Here is a 12,706-nt window from a genome sequence, read left to right as displayed (position 1 = left end):
GGTCTGTAATCAGTCTCAGCCATTATTCTGGGAATGCTTTGTTCCATAACCAGGATTTCACTAGCCTCCTGAAGGACAAGAGGGAGGGGGCAGATCTCATCTCGCTTGGGAGAGAGTTCCATAGCTGAGGGGCCACCACAGAGAAGGCCCTGTCTCTCGTCCCCACCAAACGCGCTTGCGAAGGTGGTGGGACTGAGAGCAGGGCCTCTCCGGAAGATCTTAATGCCCTTGATGGTTCATAGGGAGAATACATTAGGACAGGTAAATATATCAGAAATATATGTTTTCTGGTGGTCTTTGGCGACCCCTCTGAAACCCAGGAGTCCTGATCCCCAGGTTGAGAAACACTGCTTTAGAGTCAGTCCACACACACTTCAGTCCAAATGTCTCAATACTTGGTCTTTCTCAGAGGAGGAATTGGAAATTCTTGGGTCTTTCACATGTTTTGTGGGTCAGCTGTTACACTTCACATACTTATTCCAGGTCATTAGGTTCCTGTGGTATGTTACACCTGATTGCTTCTCTGGTCTAAATTTACAGAAATGTTAAGCGTGATGAAAATGTTTCCTGATGTAGGTGGAAAGGTGAGAGCACATTGTTCTCTTGTCTGTTTCGACGTTCCTGTGGCTTATGAGTCACCCATCATTTAGTGCAGCCTTCCTTCTCCAGCTGCTTGCCAGTTTTTGAACCACTTTCGACTAAGACCGCAAACAGCAGCTTTAGGGAAGGAGAGTTGCTGTCTAGCGCAGTGTCTTTGTGGCGAGATCAGTGCAAGGGCTTCTTTCACGCTTCACTTATTGCTTTCCTTGTAGCACCACCCAACAGTGCGCTCACAAGAGTGTGTTAAATATTTTCCTTGGAATGCTTTGTCCTCTGCTGACGTGGTTAGTTAATCTTGCTTTCTTTCATGTTCATGGAACCTGTTCTTAATTACAAGGGTTGAATGAAAAGTAATGCCTCCACTTTCATAACTCCTCAACAGATGGCAGTTCTAGTATGCGGCAGGTACTGGCTTGTTCAGTAGACTCTCCTCTACAGTTCCATTTTGGTGAGAAGTCTTAGCATTGATCAGTTGTGTTATTAAAGTGCAAAGTATAGAACCTTGTGCAGATGGTCAGACAATGCGACTTAAGCAATGTGCAGTCATTGAATTCTTGAGAGCTGTTCAGCAATGGAACTCTCTGCCCTGGAGTGTGGTGGAAGCTCCTTCTTTGGAGGCTTTTAAGCAGAGGCTGGATGGCCATCTGTCAGGGGTGCTTTGAATGCAATTATCCTGCTTCTTGGCAGAATGGGGTTGGACTGGATGGCCCTTGAGGTCTCTTCCAACTTTATGATTCTAGAACATACAGCTGGATACTACACAATACCCCAGCGATTCTGGCCATGAAAGCCTTCAACAACAATGAGGACTTTTTGGCCCCAAAGCCTTGCCATGGGTCTGGAAATGGTTGGCAAGATCTTCCAAAAAGATAGGAGAGGGGTCATCAAATGGTCAGGAGGAAGGCAGTTCAAATGGGCTTTGGGACAGCCCTTCATAGCAACCATTTGTCAAAGCTAACCCTCAAAGAGTGGGAGCATTTGGAGGAAAAGTGTGAAGTCACAGGGCAGTGAGAACTAACCAGGGAGCCCCACAATTGCCCCCATCTCCCTCCACATTGCTTTTCAGGTGAAATGATTCCCAATCCAGCCTCCTGCCCAAAGAATATGCACAAACATCCAAACTGATTCAGAGTCACAATCCAATGCTCAAACCTCTAAAGCTTGCTGGTTCTCTCCTATCTTGTCTAAAGCCATGTAATATCTATAAACAAGTCGAACAAACTGTGTAAACCTGTTTGGATGTTTGCGCATATTCTTTGGGCTTTACATAGATGGTAAAATCTGTGATAACAGAGGTAAACCTTGTCTGTCAAATATTGATAAATACGAACATACCTAGATAGAGAGATATTCCCAAAAGCAATATAAAAATGAGGAATGTGTTTTAGCTTAATAAATAGCAGAGTTGATACGAAGCTTCCTGTTTGTTCTCCTTTATTTATCCTTACATATCTATATCTATCTATACACATAATAAAAGTGAAAATATGCATGTGCGTATGTGGCACTGGTGTCCCTTTACAACACACAGCTGAGGAGCCAACAATGGACCTCCCTCCACAGACATTGCAGTTTATAGTGAGCACCACATCCCAGGGTTCCTTTCTCTCTCCATTGGTGTGGAATTTGCATTACCCTGCCCATTGCCTCTCCCTTAACCCTTTCCTACCCTTTCCTATGTTCCTTTCTCTCTCCATTGGTGTGGAATTTGCATGACCCCACCCACTGCCTCTCCCTTGACCCTCCTACCCTTTCCTATGTTCCTTTCTCTCTCCATTAGTGTGGAATTTGCATAGCCTCACCCACTGCCTCTCCCTTAACCCTTTCCTACCCTTTCCTATGTTCCTTTCTCTCTCCTTTGGTGTGGAATTTGCATGACCCCACCTACTGCCTCTCCCTTAACCCTTTCCTACCCTTTCCTATGTTCCTTTCTCTCTCCTTTGGTGTGGAATTTGCATGACCCCACCCACTGCCTCTCCCTTAACCCTTTCCTATGTTCCTTTCTCTTTCCATTGGAGTGGAATCTGCATGACCCCGCCCACTACCTCTCCCTTAACCCTTTCCTACCCTTTCCTATGTCCCTATCTCTCTCCACTGGTGTGGAATTTGCATGGCCCCACCCATTGCCTCTCCCTTAATCCTTTCCTACCCTTTCCTATGTTCCTATATCTCTCCATTGGTGTGGAATTTGCATGACCACACCCACTGCCTCTCCCTTAATCCTTTCCTACCCTTTCCTATGTTCCTTTCTCTCTCCATTGGCGTGGAATTTGCATGACCCTGTCCACTGCCTCTCCCTTAACCCTTTCCTACCCTTTCCTATGTTCCTTTCTCTCTCCATTGGTGTGGAATTTGCATGACCCCACCCACTGCCTCTCCATTAACCCTTTCCTACACTTTCTTATGGCACACAGTAAACAGAGAAATTGATCACCAACCAAACACATTAGAGTGGGTTGGGGCACTGACTCAACATGATGGAAGTTGTAGTTCACCTAGCATCAAGGCAGAGCACTGTGACCCCCACCGACAATGGACCTAGACCACATTTGGCACACAGAACCCCCATGACCAACTTAACCTACTGGAGGGGTTTGAGGGGACTTACCCACCATGGTGGGATCTCTAGTTAACTCTGTAGCTAGAGACCCCACTGACCCCACCAATGATGCATCTAGAGAGCAGACTTGCCCAACATTACAAACTTTAACCACTAATGGAGTTTCAAGGGGTTAACCTGGTATGATGTGAGTTGTAGTTCACCCACAAACTTACGCATGTTGTAAAATAACCTGGGCAATGCCGGGAACTCAAGCTAGTAGGGAATAAAGAAGGGGAATCATACCTGTTCTAGCTGTGTTTAGTTGTCAGGTCAGGAGCTGACTCCTCCATCTTTTTGCAGGCCAGAAGCATTGTTTATTTCCTGTTACAGCTGCATTTTCCTCTCTTGCAGTGATTTCCTCTCCGGCTTTGCCAGCAAACCGAAGCTGCCCTGCTCTCCAGACTCCCAGAACGTCAAACCTGGAAGGGGCAAGATCCCCACCATTGCACCCCAGTTCTCCCAGTCTGGGCCCCAGCAAACCAGTCGCCCTGGTTCTTCCGGATCATCAGCACGAAGCAGGCAAAGTAAGATCCCAGAAGGTTGGGTGGGTCCAAGTCATGCAGCAAAAGCTTGGAAACAATACTTTTGGTCATTCACCATGTCCTACCCCAAGCATGGGCAAACTTTGGCCCTCCAGGTGTTTTGGACTTCAACTCCCACAATTCCTAACAGCCTACCGACTGTTAGGAATTGTGGGAGTTGAAGTCCAAAACACCTGGAAGGTCAAAGTTTGCCCATGCCTGGTCTACCTCCTTGTTAATCACTCTGTAGAACTTTGTGATTAAAGGGCAAGGTATAAATACCTTATACGAGGGTTGAATGAAAAGTAATGCCTCCACCTTCAAAACTCCTCAACAGATGGCAGTACTGGTATGCGGCAGGTATTGGCTTGTTCAGTAGACTCTTCTTTACAGTTCCATTTTGGGGGGGGGGGGAGACTTAGCATTGAACAGTTGTGTTGTTAAAGTGGAAAGTATGGAACCCTATGCAGATGGTCGGTCAATGCGACTTAAGCAATGTGCAGTCATTGAATTCTTGACAGCAGAAGGTGTCACCCCAAAGGAGATTCATCAGAGAATGCAAGCTGTTTATGGGGATTGTGTTGATGTGAGTACTGTGTATCGTTGGGTAAGTAAGTTTAAAGATGTTGAGGTGGGAACATCTGACAGAGTTTAAAGATGTTGAGGTGGGAACCTCTGACAAAAAGTTGGACGTCCTGTGACAGCAACCACCGCGTTTCACAAGCAAAAGGCTGACAGATTGATTCAGGACGATCATCACATCGCTCAGAGAGAAATTTCAAGCATAATCGGCATTTCACAAGAACAGCTTTGCTTGGCTATCGGAAGATCTGTGCACGATGGGTTGCGGAAACAGGGTGTTGACTTCTTCCGTGATGGCTTCAGAAAACTTGTTCATCATTGGCAGAAATGTATCCAATTGTCTGGTGATTATGTGGAAAAGTGAATAGCTGTTGAGTTTCAGCCTGTGTGTGAACCTGTACCTGACTCTCTGATTGTATTTCCTGATGTCAATGATTCTGAGGTCAACGTAGATGACAGTTTGTGTAGTGAAAATCCTGCTGCTTTGGAAAGCGAAAGTCCAAATTCCCATGAGAATGATTCAGAGCCAAGCATTGAACTTTCACTCCCTTCTAGCTCTCCAGATAATCTGACTCCTGGTCCCTCTAACGAGGATAGGCGGGGGCAGATTTGGCAAAGCAGCGGCGAAGCGCAGAGTTTACAGAGGTCAGCTAGATTAAGAGAAATGCAAACATGGCCTTCAGGCACGTTTCTATGCTTTAAAAACGCTTGGCCTGGATGCCCATTTAGTCCAGGCATCGTTTCATATTCATGTGCAGGCTCTTGCAGTTCTCTTGCTTCCTGTGGCTTTGTTCCAAGGAGTTTTTCTAGTGCTTCAAATACGGTTAGTGGATTGCTAACAGGTTCCAGGATTTAGCAGTGTTACTGTGGGTTTTTTATTTTGTTCATGGACATTTCTTGTTATTGATTTTTACTGTGGCTTTTTACCTTGCATATTTTCCTCTATTTTTGTACTCGTCTTTCATCAATAAAAAAAGATTGTTTTTCCCTGAAGTCAAGTGTGGTGGATTGTTGTCTTAGGGTCCTGTTTCCTGCTCTGGGTTGCAACAATAGCGGTAGTTAAAGAGCACATTCTAAGGACTGTTTCTGCGTTTGATTTATTAAAATAGTCCCATCCAAACCAAGTAACGAAGGTGGAAGCATTACTTTTCATTCAACCCTTGTACAATATGTGTGTGTGTAAGTTCAGAGATGGCATTGCACATTGCACAGGCCCTGTCTCTTGTAGACATCTACCTCCCCTCAATTGGAAATGGCATGCAGAGGAGGGCCTTTTGCTTTTAGAGACTAGACAGGTAGAGATGGATAGAGATGCTCCTCTTCAGGTAAGTAGTTTAAGGCTGCTTTTACAATGAGAAAATGGCAGCGTTGGGATTAGAACGGGATTGATTTCCAGGCATTTTAAATGTTTTGTTTTGGCATCAAGCAGCAGACTCATTCCGACTCCGGGGTTTGCATCCCCTGTTTATTCCTGATGTCTCTACTATCTGTTTCCTGCAATACGACCTCCGTCCAGCCTGGATCAAGCGCGCTGTCAACAAACCCGATCCCCTCCGTCTTTCCTGCCTCACTTCTGTGGCTGTGACATGTCACATTGCAAAGGAAGCGTGTCTGAAATGTGTGAAATGCCCACACCACCAGGAAAAGTGTCCCTGAAGCCCACATCCTTTTCACTTTCCAGGGAAATTGGAAATGCATCTCCCACATGCACTGCGTCAAGATTTGTGAATCTCCTGCACGCCAAATAAAATTGCTGTGCTTTTATTGTTTTGCTAAGGCTTTAAATCCTCCCTGTCTTAGACTTTCCAGGTGTTGGTCCCATCTTGGCAAACGTTTGCATTTCCTGTGTTCTCGGTGTCCACAGGGTTCCTTGTTTAACACAGGAGAGGATTATTAATTCATAAGTGTGAATGACAACAAATCACAGAGTGCAAGATGAACCGTCCTTGCCCTGCACATTTTAACATCTAAAATTCAACTCAGCAGCAGGAGGAAAGAGGAAAAACACAAGACAGTGGCCAAAAAGGAAAGGGCATACTGTTGAATTAATATATCTTCTATATGGCACCAATGAGGCGGACGGTGTGTCCATGTTTTTATGTTTTGTTTTGGCATCAAGCAGCAGACTCATTCCGACTCCGGGCCTTGCACCCCCTGTTTATTCAGAGACGAAACATTCAGGACAGACAGTTCTGAGAGATGATGGAGAGATTGCAGCCAAAATTTGGGGACTTAGAAAAAGGTAGACATGGGGCCCTAACCTCTGTCACAAGCATGGTTGGTGGGGATGAGAGAGAGGGCCTTCTTGGTGGTGGCACTCTGCCTCTTATTTCCAAGGGAAATAAGACAGGCCCCATCCCTCCCCTCTTTTCGTAAGAGTTTGAATCATAGAATCAAAGAGTTGGAAGAGACCTCATGGGCCATCCAGTCCAATCCCCTGCCAGGAGTATTGCATTCAAATCACCCCTGACAGATGGCCATCCAGCCTCTGTTTAAAAGCTTCCAAAGAAGGAGCCTCCACCACACTCCAGGGCAGAGAGTTCCACTGCTGAACAGCTCTCACAGTCAGGAAGTTCTTCCTCATGTTCAGGAAATTGGGGCTGACAGACAGGAGCTCACCCCGTCTTGCAGACTGGAACTGCCAACCTTCAGGTCCTCAGGTCAGCAGTTCAGCCAACATAAGGATTTATTTATTTATTTACGACATTTATATGCTGCCCTTCTCACCCCGAAAGGGACCCAGAGCAGCTTACAAGTAAAAAGTAAATACAATATATTATTATTGTCATAGCACAATATTAATATTATATACTACATTGTAATATAACATTATACTGTAATGTTATTAGTAATGTTACATTTAATATAGAACATATAATTATTATATCATTTTATTAGTAGTATTAGTATATTGTACTACAATATTATCAATATTATATGTATATACAATATATTATGTTATGTTATGTTATAGAATCATAGAATCAAAGAATTGGAAGAGACCTCATGGGCCATCCAGTCCAACCCCCTGCCAAGAAGCAGCAATATTGCATTCAAATCACCCCTGACAGATGGCCATCCAGCCTCTGTTTAAATGCTTCCAAAGAAGGAGCCTCCACCACACTCCAGGGCAGAGAGTTCCACTGCTGAATGGCTCTCACAGCCAGGAAGTTCTTCCTCATGTTCAGATGGAATCTCCTCTCTTGTAGTTTGAAGCCATTGTTCCATTGCGTCCTAGTCTCCAGGGAAGCAGAAAACAAGCTTGCTCCCTCCTCCCTGTGGCTTCCTCTCACATATTTATACATGGCTATCATGTCTCCTCTCAGCCTTCTCTTCTTCAGGCTAAACATGCCCAGTTCCCTAAGCCGCTCCTCATAGGGTTTGTTCTCCAGACCCTTGATCATTTTAGTCGCCCTCCTCTGGACACATTCCAGCTTGTCAACATCTCTCTTCAATTGTTCTGCCCAGAATTGAACACAATATTCCAGGTGTGGTCTAACCAAAGCGGAAGACTTGGTGGTTTCAACAAATCTTTGAGAGTGACCAGTGCTAGCTCAGCCCAGACACTGTCCAGTCACGACCTAGCCCCCTATATATTACCCTGGTCATTTTCCTAACAGGCCCCTGGAAATAGACCATCCCCGCTTTTGTAATTTATCTATCAAAGTAATATACCAAATGCCAGTCCCATCTTACTTTTATCAGTCTTGACCTGGCCTTTTTAATTGTCCTGACCCATTCCTTTCCCATGCCCTAACAAATAGACATGAAGTGCAGGCAGGATTTTTCCCTAAATATTTATGCATTGTTGGGTAATTCTATACTTATGTTGTTGTTATTGTTATTTTTTGTTCATGTTGTGACTCTGTATGTTTTGATGTTGTTGCTTGGAAACCACCCTGAATCCCCCTAGGGAGATAGAACGGTATATAACTAAAGATTATTATTATTATTATTATTATTATTATTATTATTATTATTAGAAACACAACAAGATGAGTCTACAGCAGACACTCTGCTGGCTGTTGAATTGAATCACACGTCGGACACTTCCCAAGTGTCTATGTGATGTATCGGTGAATAATGCATGCAGATCCCAGTAAGGTTACCTTTTGCAGCTGGCAGATGGTAATTTTGTCAGTGTCGATTGTGTTTAAGTGCAGGCCAAGGTCTTTAGGCACTGCGCCCAGTGTGCTGATCCCCACTGTGACCACCTTGACTGGCTTGTGCCAGAATCTTTGCAGTTCAATCTTTAAATCCTCATATTGTGTCAGCTTTTCGACCTCTGCAATCCTGCTGTCATACCTTGTTTTTTAATACGATTGTTATTATTATTATTATTATTTCCAAGGACTCAGGCAGAGAGAAGTCTTTCCCACTCAACTTTCCCACTTCCATTCAACACCTCAAATTGTTTTGTTTTTTGAAACAGAGAGACCTAGAAAAAAAAATCATAGAATCATAGAATCATAGAATCAAAGAGTTGGAAGAGACCTCATGGGCCATCCAGTCCAACCCCATTCTGCCAAGAAGCAGGAATACTGCATTCAAATCACCCCTGACAAATGACCATCCAGCCTCTGCTTAAAAGCTTCCAAAGAAGGAGCCTCCACCACACTCCGGGGCTCGTGTTTGCGCAGTGCTGCGTTGGGTGGTCCCTATGTAGATTTGTCCACAGCTGCATGGATATACGGTAGACTCCTGCAGAGGTGAGAGGATCCCTCTTGTCCTTTACTGAATGAGTCTCCATAGGGACCACCAAACGTGGCTTTGCCCAAGCACGAATCAAGGAACATGAAAGGTACAGCAGACTACGTCAACCAGAGAAGTCAACCATAGCAGAGCACCTGATGAACCAGCCTGGACACAGCATATTATTTGAGAACACAGAAATGCTGGACCACACCAACAACCACCATGTCAGACCACACAGAGAAGCCATTGAAATCCACAAGCATGTGGACAATTTCAACAGAAAGGAGGAAACCAGGAAAATGAACAAAATCTGGCTACCAGTATTAAAAAACTCAAAAATTAGAACAGCACAACAACAGAGAGGAAACAAACAAGGACATCTAATCACCTCTCAACAAAAGATTGCTCCAGGCACAGTCAGGCCATTATAGGCTAATCAAGGTGGTCAGTTGAAACATTCACACCTAGCTCCAGCAGACAAGAGTCATTTGCCCCACCCTGGTCATTCCACAGATATATAAACCCTATTTCCCAGTTCCAACAGACCTCACTACCTCTGAGGATGCTTGCCATAGATGCAGGCAAAACGTCAGGAGAGAATGCCTCTAGAACATGGCCATATAGCCCGAAAAAACCTACAACAACCCAGTGATTCCGGCCATGAAAGCCTTCAACAATATAATAAATAATAATTATTATTAACATTGAAATGTTAGGTTTTGAGCTAAGACAGTTGCATGGGGCATAGCTTCAGTGTTTTTCACCCCCAGTTTTGCCCCGATGCTAGTGAGAGGCAACCATGAAAAAACTATTTGCTCAACTATCTAAGGCAAACTATTGGCATCATAAAGCATACTGGGTACAAGCTAACTAGCAAAGAAAGTGGGATGATGGTCACATTGGGAGTTAAGGCTCTTCTGGACTCTTGGACCAGTTCTTAAACACGCTTCTGGAATGAGCTTCATGTATTCCAAGTAGACTGGAACATATTTACTGGTTTTTTTTATACTGGTTTTAAACTACTTCATTGGATGTGTTGCAATAGCAGATTCCAAAATTAGTTTAGTGTTTACACCTTATTTTATTTTTCTGGTTATTTAATATTTAATGTTTATTTTACATAAGTGATATTTGTCTTTACTGTTCTAATGTAGCACAAATCAGACTACGTATTTTGGGCATTAGTATTGAAATCTGAAATACATACAGAAAGTCTTTACTTTCTGTATCTGTTTTAGAAAGGGGTGGGGCAGCTTAATGGGGGCCAAGCCCAGCAGACAACAAAATTTGCACTCTAAGACACAATTAAAAACGTAGTAACATACAATATGACATTAAAAATCTAATTAGCGCCTGGGGGAATCTTTTGTTGAGAGGCGATTAGCTGTCCCTGATTGTTTCCTCTCTGTTATCCCCCAGGCACTGACAAGCCACACCAAACAACTGCCAGGCCATCAAATGCTAATCAAGGTGGTCAGTTGAAACATTCACACCTAGCTCCAGCAGACAAGAGTCCTTTGTCTCACCCTGGTCATTCCACAGATATATAAACCCTTTTGCCTAGTTCCAACAGACCTCACAACCTCTGAGGATGCTTGGCATAGATGGAGGCGAAACGTCATGAGAGAATGCCTCTAGAACATGGCCATATAGCCCCAAAAAAACCTACAACAACCCAGTGATTCCCGGCCATGAAAGTCTTTGACAATACAATTACAAGGCATGTTTTACAGCACCAAGATACTGCAAACCATACGACAGGAAAGAGACCAAGCCACAGATCAGAAAGTCCCTCGTTCAAATCTCGCTTTCAATTGCTCAAGGCTTGTTTGGTAGCAGTTGCTGCCTGTTGTGACACTGATCATCCATGCCGTGCCAACCCACTCACAGAGAAAAGGATCTCTTTGGGCGCAGCCTGTTCACCTTCCCACACCGAGGCTCAAAGGCTTAGTCACGGCTAAACAAACTGAAATCACAATGGTTTCCTCTCTTAGTGCCTGGCATCGGAACGTGCGGCCGCTGGGTGATTTCAAAAGCGATTATTTTGTGTGGCTGTTGCAGCGCAGTGTTTGGGAGCAGGTTGAACAAATGTCGCCCGGAGGATAGAAGCCGCCCGGCCTGAACGCCTCTCCCTTTTCTCTCCTTAGGCAGCCAGTCATCCCGGAGGTGAGGACAGGACCTATCCTCAGGGATCACCTGCCCAAGAGCTGAAGGTGAGACCTGGCCAACTCCCTGCAACAGGAACCTCCCCATTTGCAGGCCAAATGGGCAGATTATCCACGCCGTGAGCAGTGGACACCTTATACACCAAGATCTATCTGATGGGATGAGCCTTTTCTTGGGGGCTTCAGCCAAGCAGACGAATTGTGCCTGGAGCATATTTGTCTTCAGAGTATGTACAGCTGAGGATCCTTTTTTTTTTTTGTTCATTTTTGTCACCAGAAATCACAAGCTAGCAACGCTCCTTGTCGGTGTGGACGTCATATTAGGACACAGTTATGGCATGTTAGCTGGTGTCTATTTGCCTCTTTGGTGGACGGCATCAGCTGCACTCACATTCCTTGGTGCACTAGCTCTTTTCTTCCTCTTCCACTCTTGTTTTTGTCTTTGGTGCACTTCACAAGGTGTTGGCCTCCAGTATCTACCATATTTACAAGGCGACTGGGGGTATTAGATGACTTTCCAACTTTTAAAGATAAAATACAGGTATACTCGGCGTTTAAGACTACCCCTCTTCCAACACTATGCCCCCGCATTCAAGGACCTCCTCCGCCCTCGCCACTCACCTCCTCCGAAGGCCACTGGGCTTTCCTAGGCTCAAGGAAACGCCTCCGGATGACAACTCCCAGCAGCCCCAGGTGGCAGCGTGCCTTGGATGTATTCCCAGAGGCATTCTAGGAGCCGTAGGAGTCAGGGAACTACTGCTCCCAGAATGCCTCAGGGAGCACATCCAAGGCACGCCGCCGACTGGGACTGCTGGGAGTCATCATCCGGAGGCACTTCTTTACAGGGCCGTAGCCAGAAAAAAAATTCGGGGAGGGTTGAAATTTTGGGGAGGGGGGGTTGAAAATTTCAGGGGGGGGTTTGAAAATTTCGGGGGGGGGGGAGTTGAAACCTGCCTCTTAGCTCACGTTGAAGCAAAGAGCACAGCAGGGGCAGAGCAGCCTTCAATAGCCTGCAGCTCTGCCCCTGTCAACCACCCCCACCAAGTCTGGCCTCCTTAATGAGAGCATTCAACACACACACACCCAACTTAGTTGCTTCACTACATCGGCTATTGCTGCAAGTAATGACAGTGTGAATAAATTGTCTATATTTGCTTGAGATAGTGCTTGCAGTTCTGGAGGGACTCTTAATTTTTTGCGTCTCATAGACTTAGCATGGGGATTTGGTTAACCAGTTAAAATTCATGAGGAAAGCAGTTTTTTTTTTAACCTGAAAAATTTCGGTGGAGGTCTTTAAAAGGAGAGCAGGGAGAGCGGCGAGGGCCACTTCACCTCCAGCGGCCCATCACCTCTAGTCTCCTCCCCATGCTCTCCCTCCCTCCATCCTGCTCCTCCTCCCTCCTTCCTCAAGCCACACCACTAAGGGAGATTTTTTTAACTTATTATTTTAATTTATACCCAGCATACTAGATGACCCCCGACTTTTTATAAGATTTTCCAGGCTTAAAAAGTCATCTAGTACGCCGGAAAATACGGTAGCT

General features: G+C 45.0%; 1 protein-coding gene across 3 annotated transcripts in view; it reads left to right on the top strand.

The window, feature by feature from the left end:
- The window catches only part of ARMC9 (armadillo repeat containing 9), a 152,913-nt gene extending 140,878 nt beyond the window's left edge, over positions 1-12,035 (top strand). For all 3 annotated transcript variants that reach the window (XM_067466116.1, XM_067466115.1, XM_067466114.1), the window contains 2 exons: positions 3,554-3,726; positions 11,148-12,035. In XM_067466116.1, the coding sequence (XP_067322217.1) occupies positions 3,554-3,726; positions 11,148-11,170 (196 nt within the window). In that variant the 3' untranslated portion in view covers positions 11,171-12,035. The remainder of the gene's footprint in view (positions 1-3,553; positions 3,727-11,147) is intronic.
- Positions 12,036-12,706: the final 671 nt, after the last annotated feature.

This window comes from Anolis sagrei, chromosome 3, assembly GCF_037176765.1.
Source record: "Anolis sagrei isolate rAnoSag1 chromosome 3, rAnoSag1.mat, whole genome shotgun sequence".
NCBI lineage: Eukaryota > Metazoa > Chordata > Lepidosauria > Squamata > Dactyloidae > Anolis > Anolis sagrei.
The sequence above is the reverse complement of the archived record's forward strand: the minus strand, read 5'-3'. Positions and strand labels throughout refer to the sequence as shown.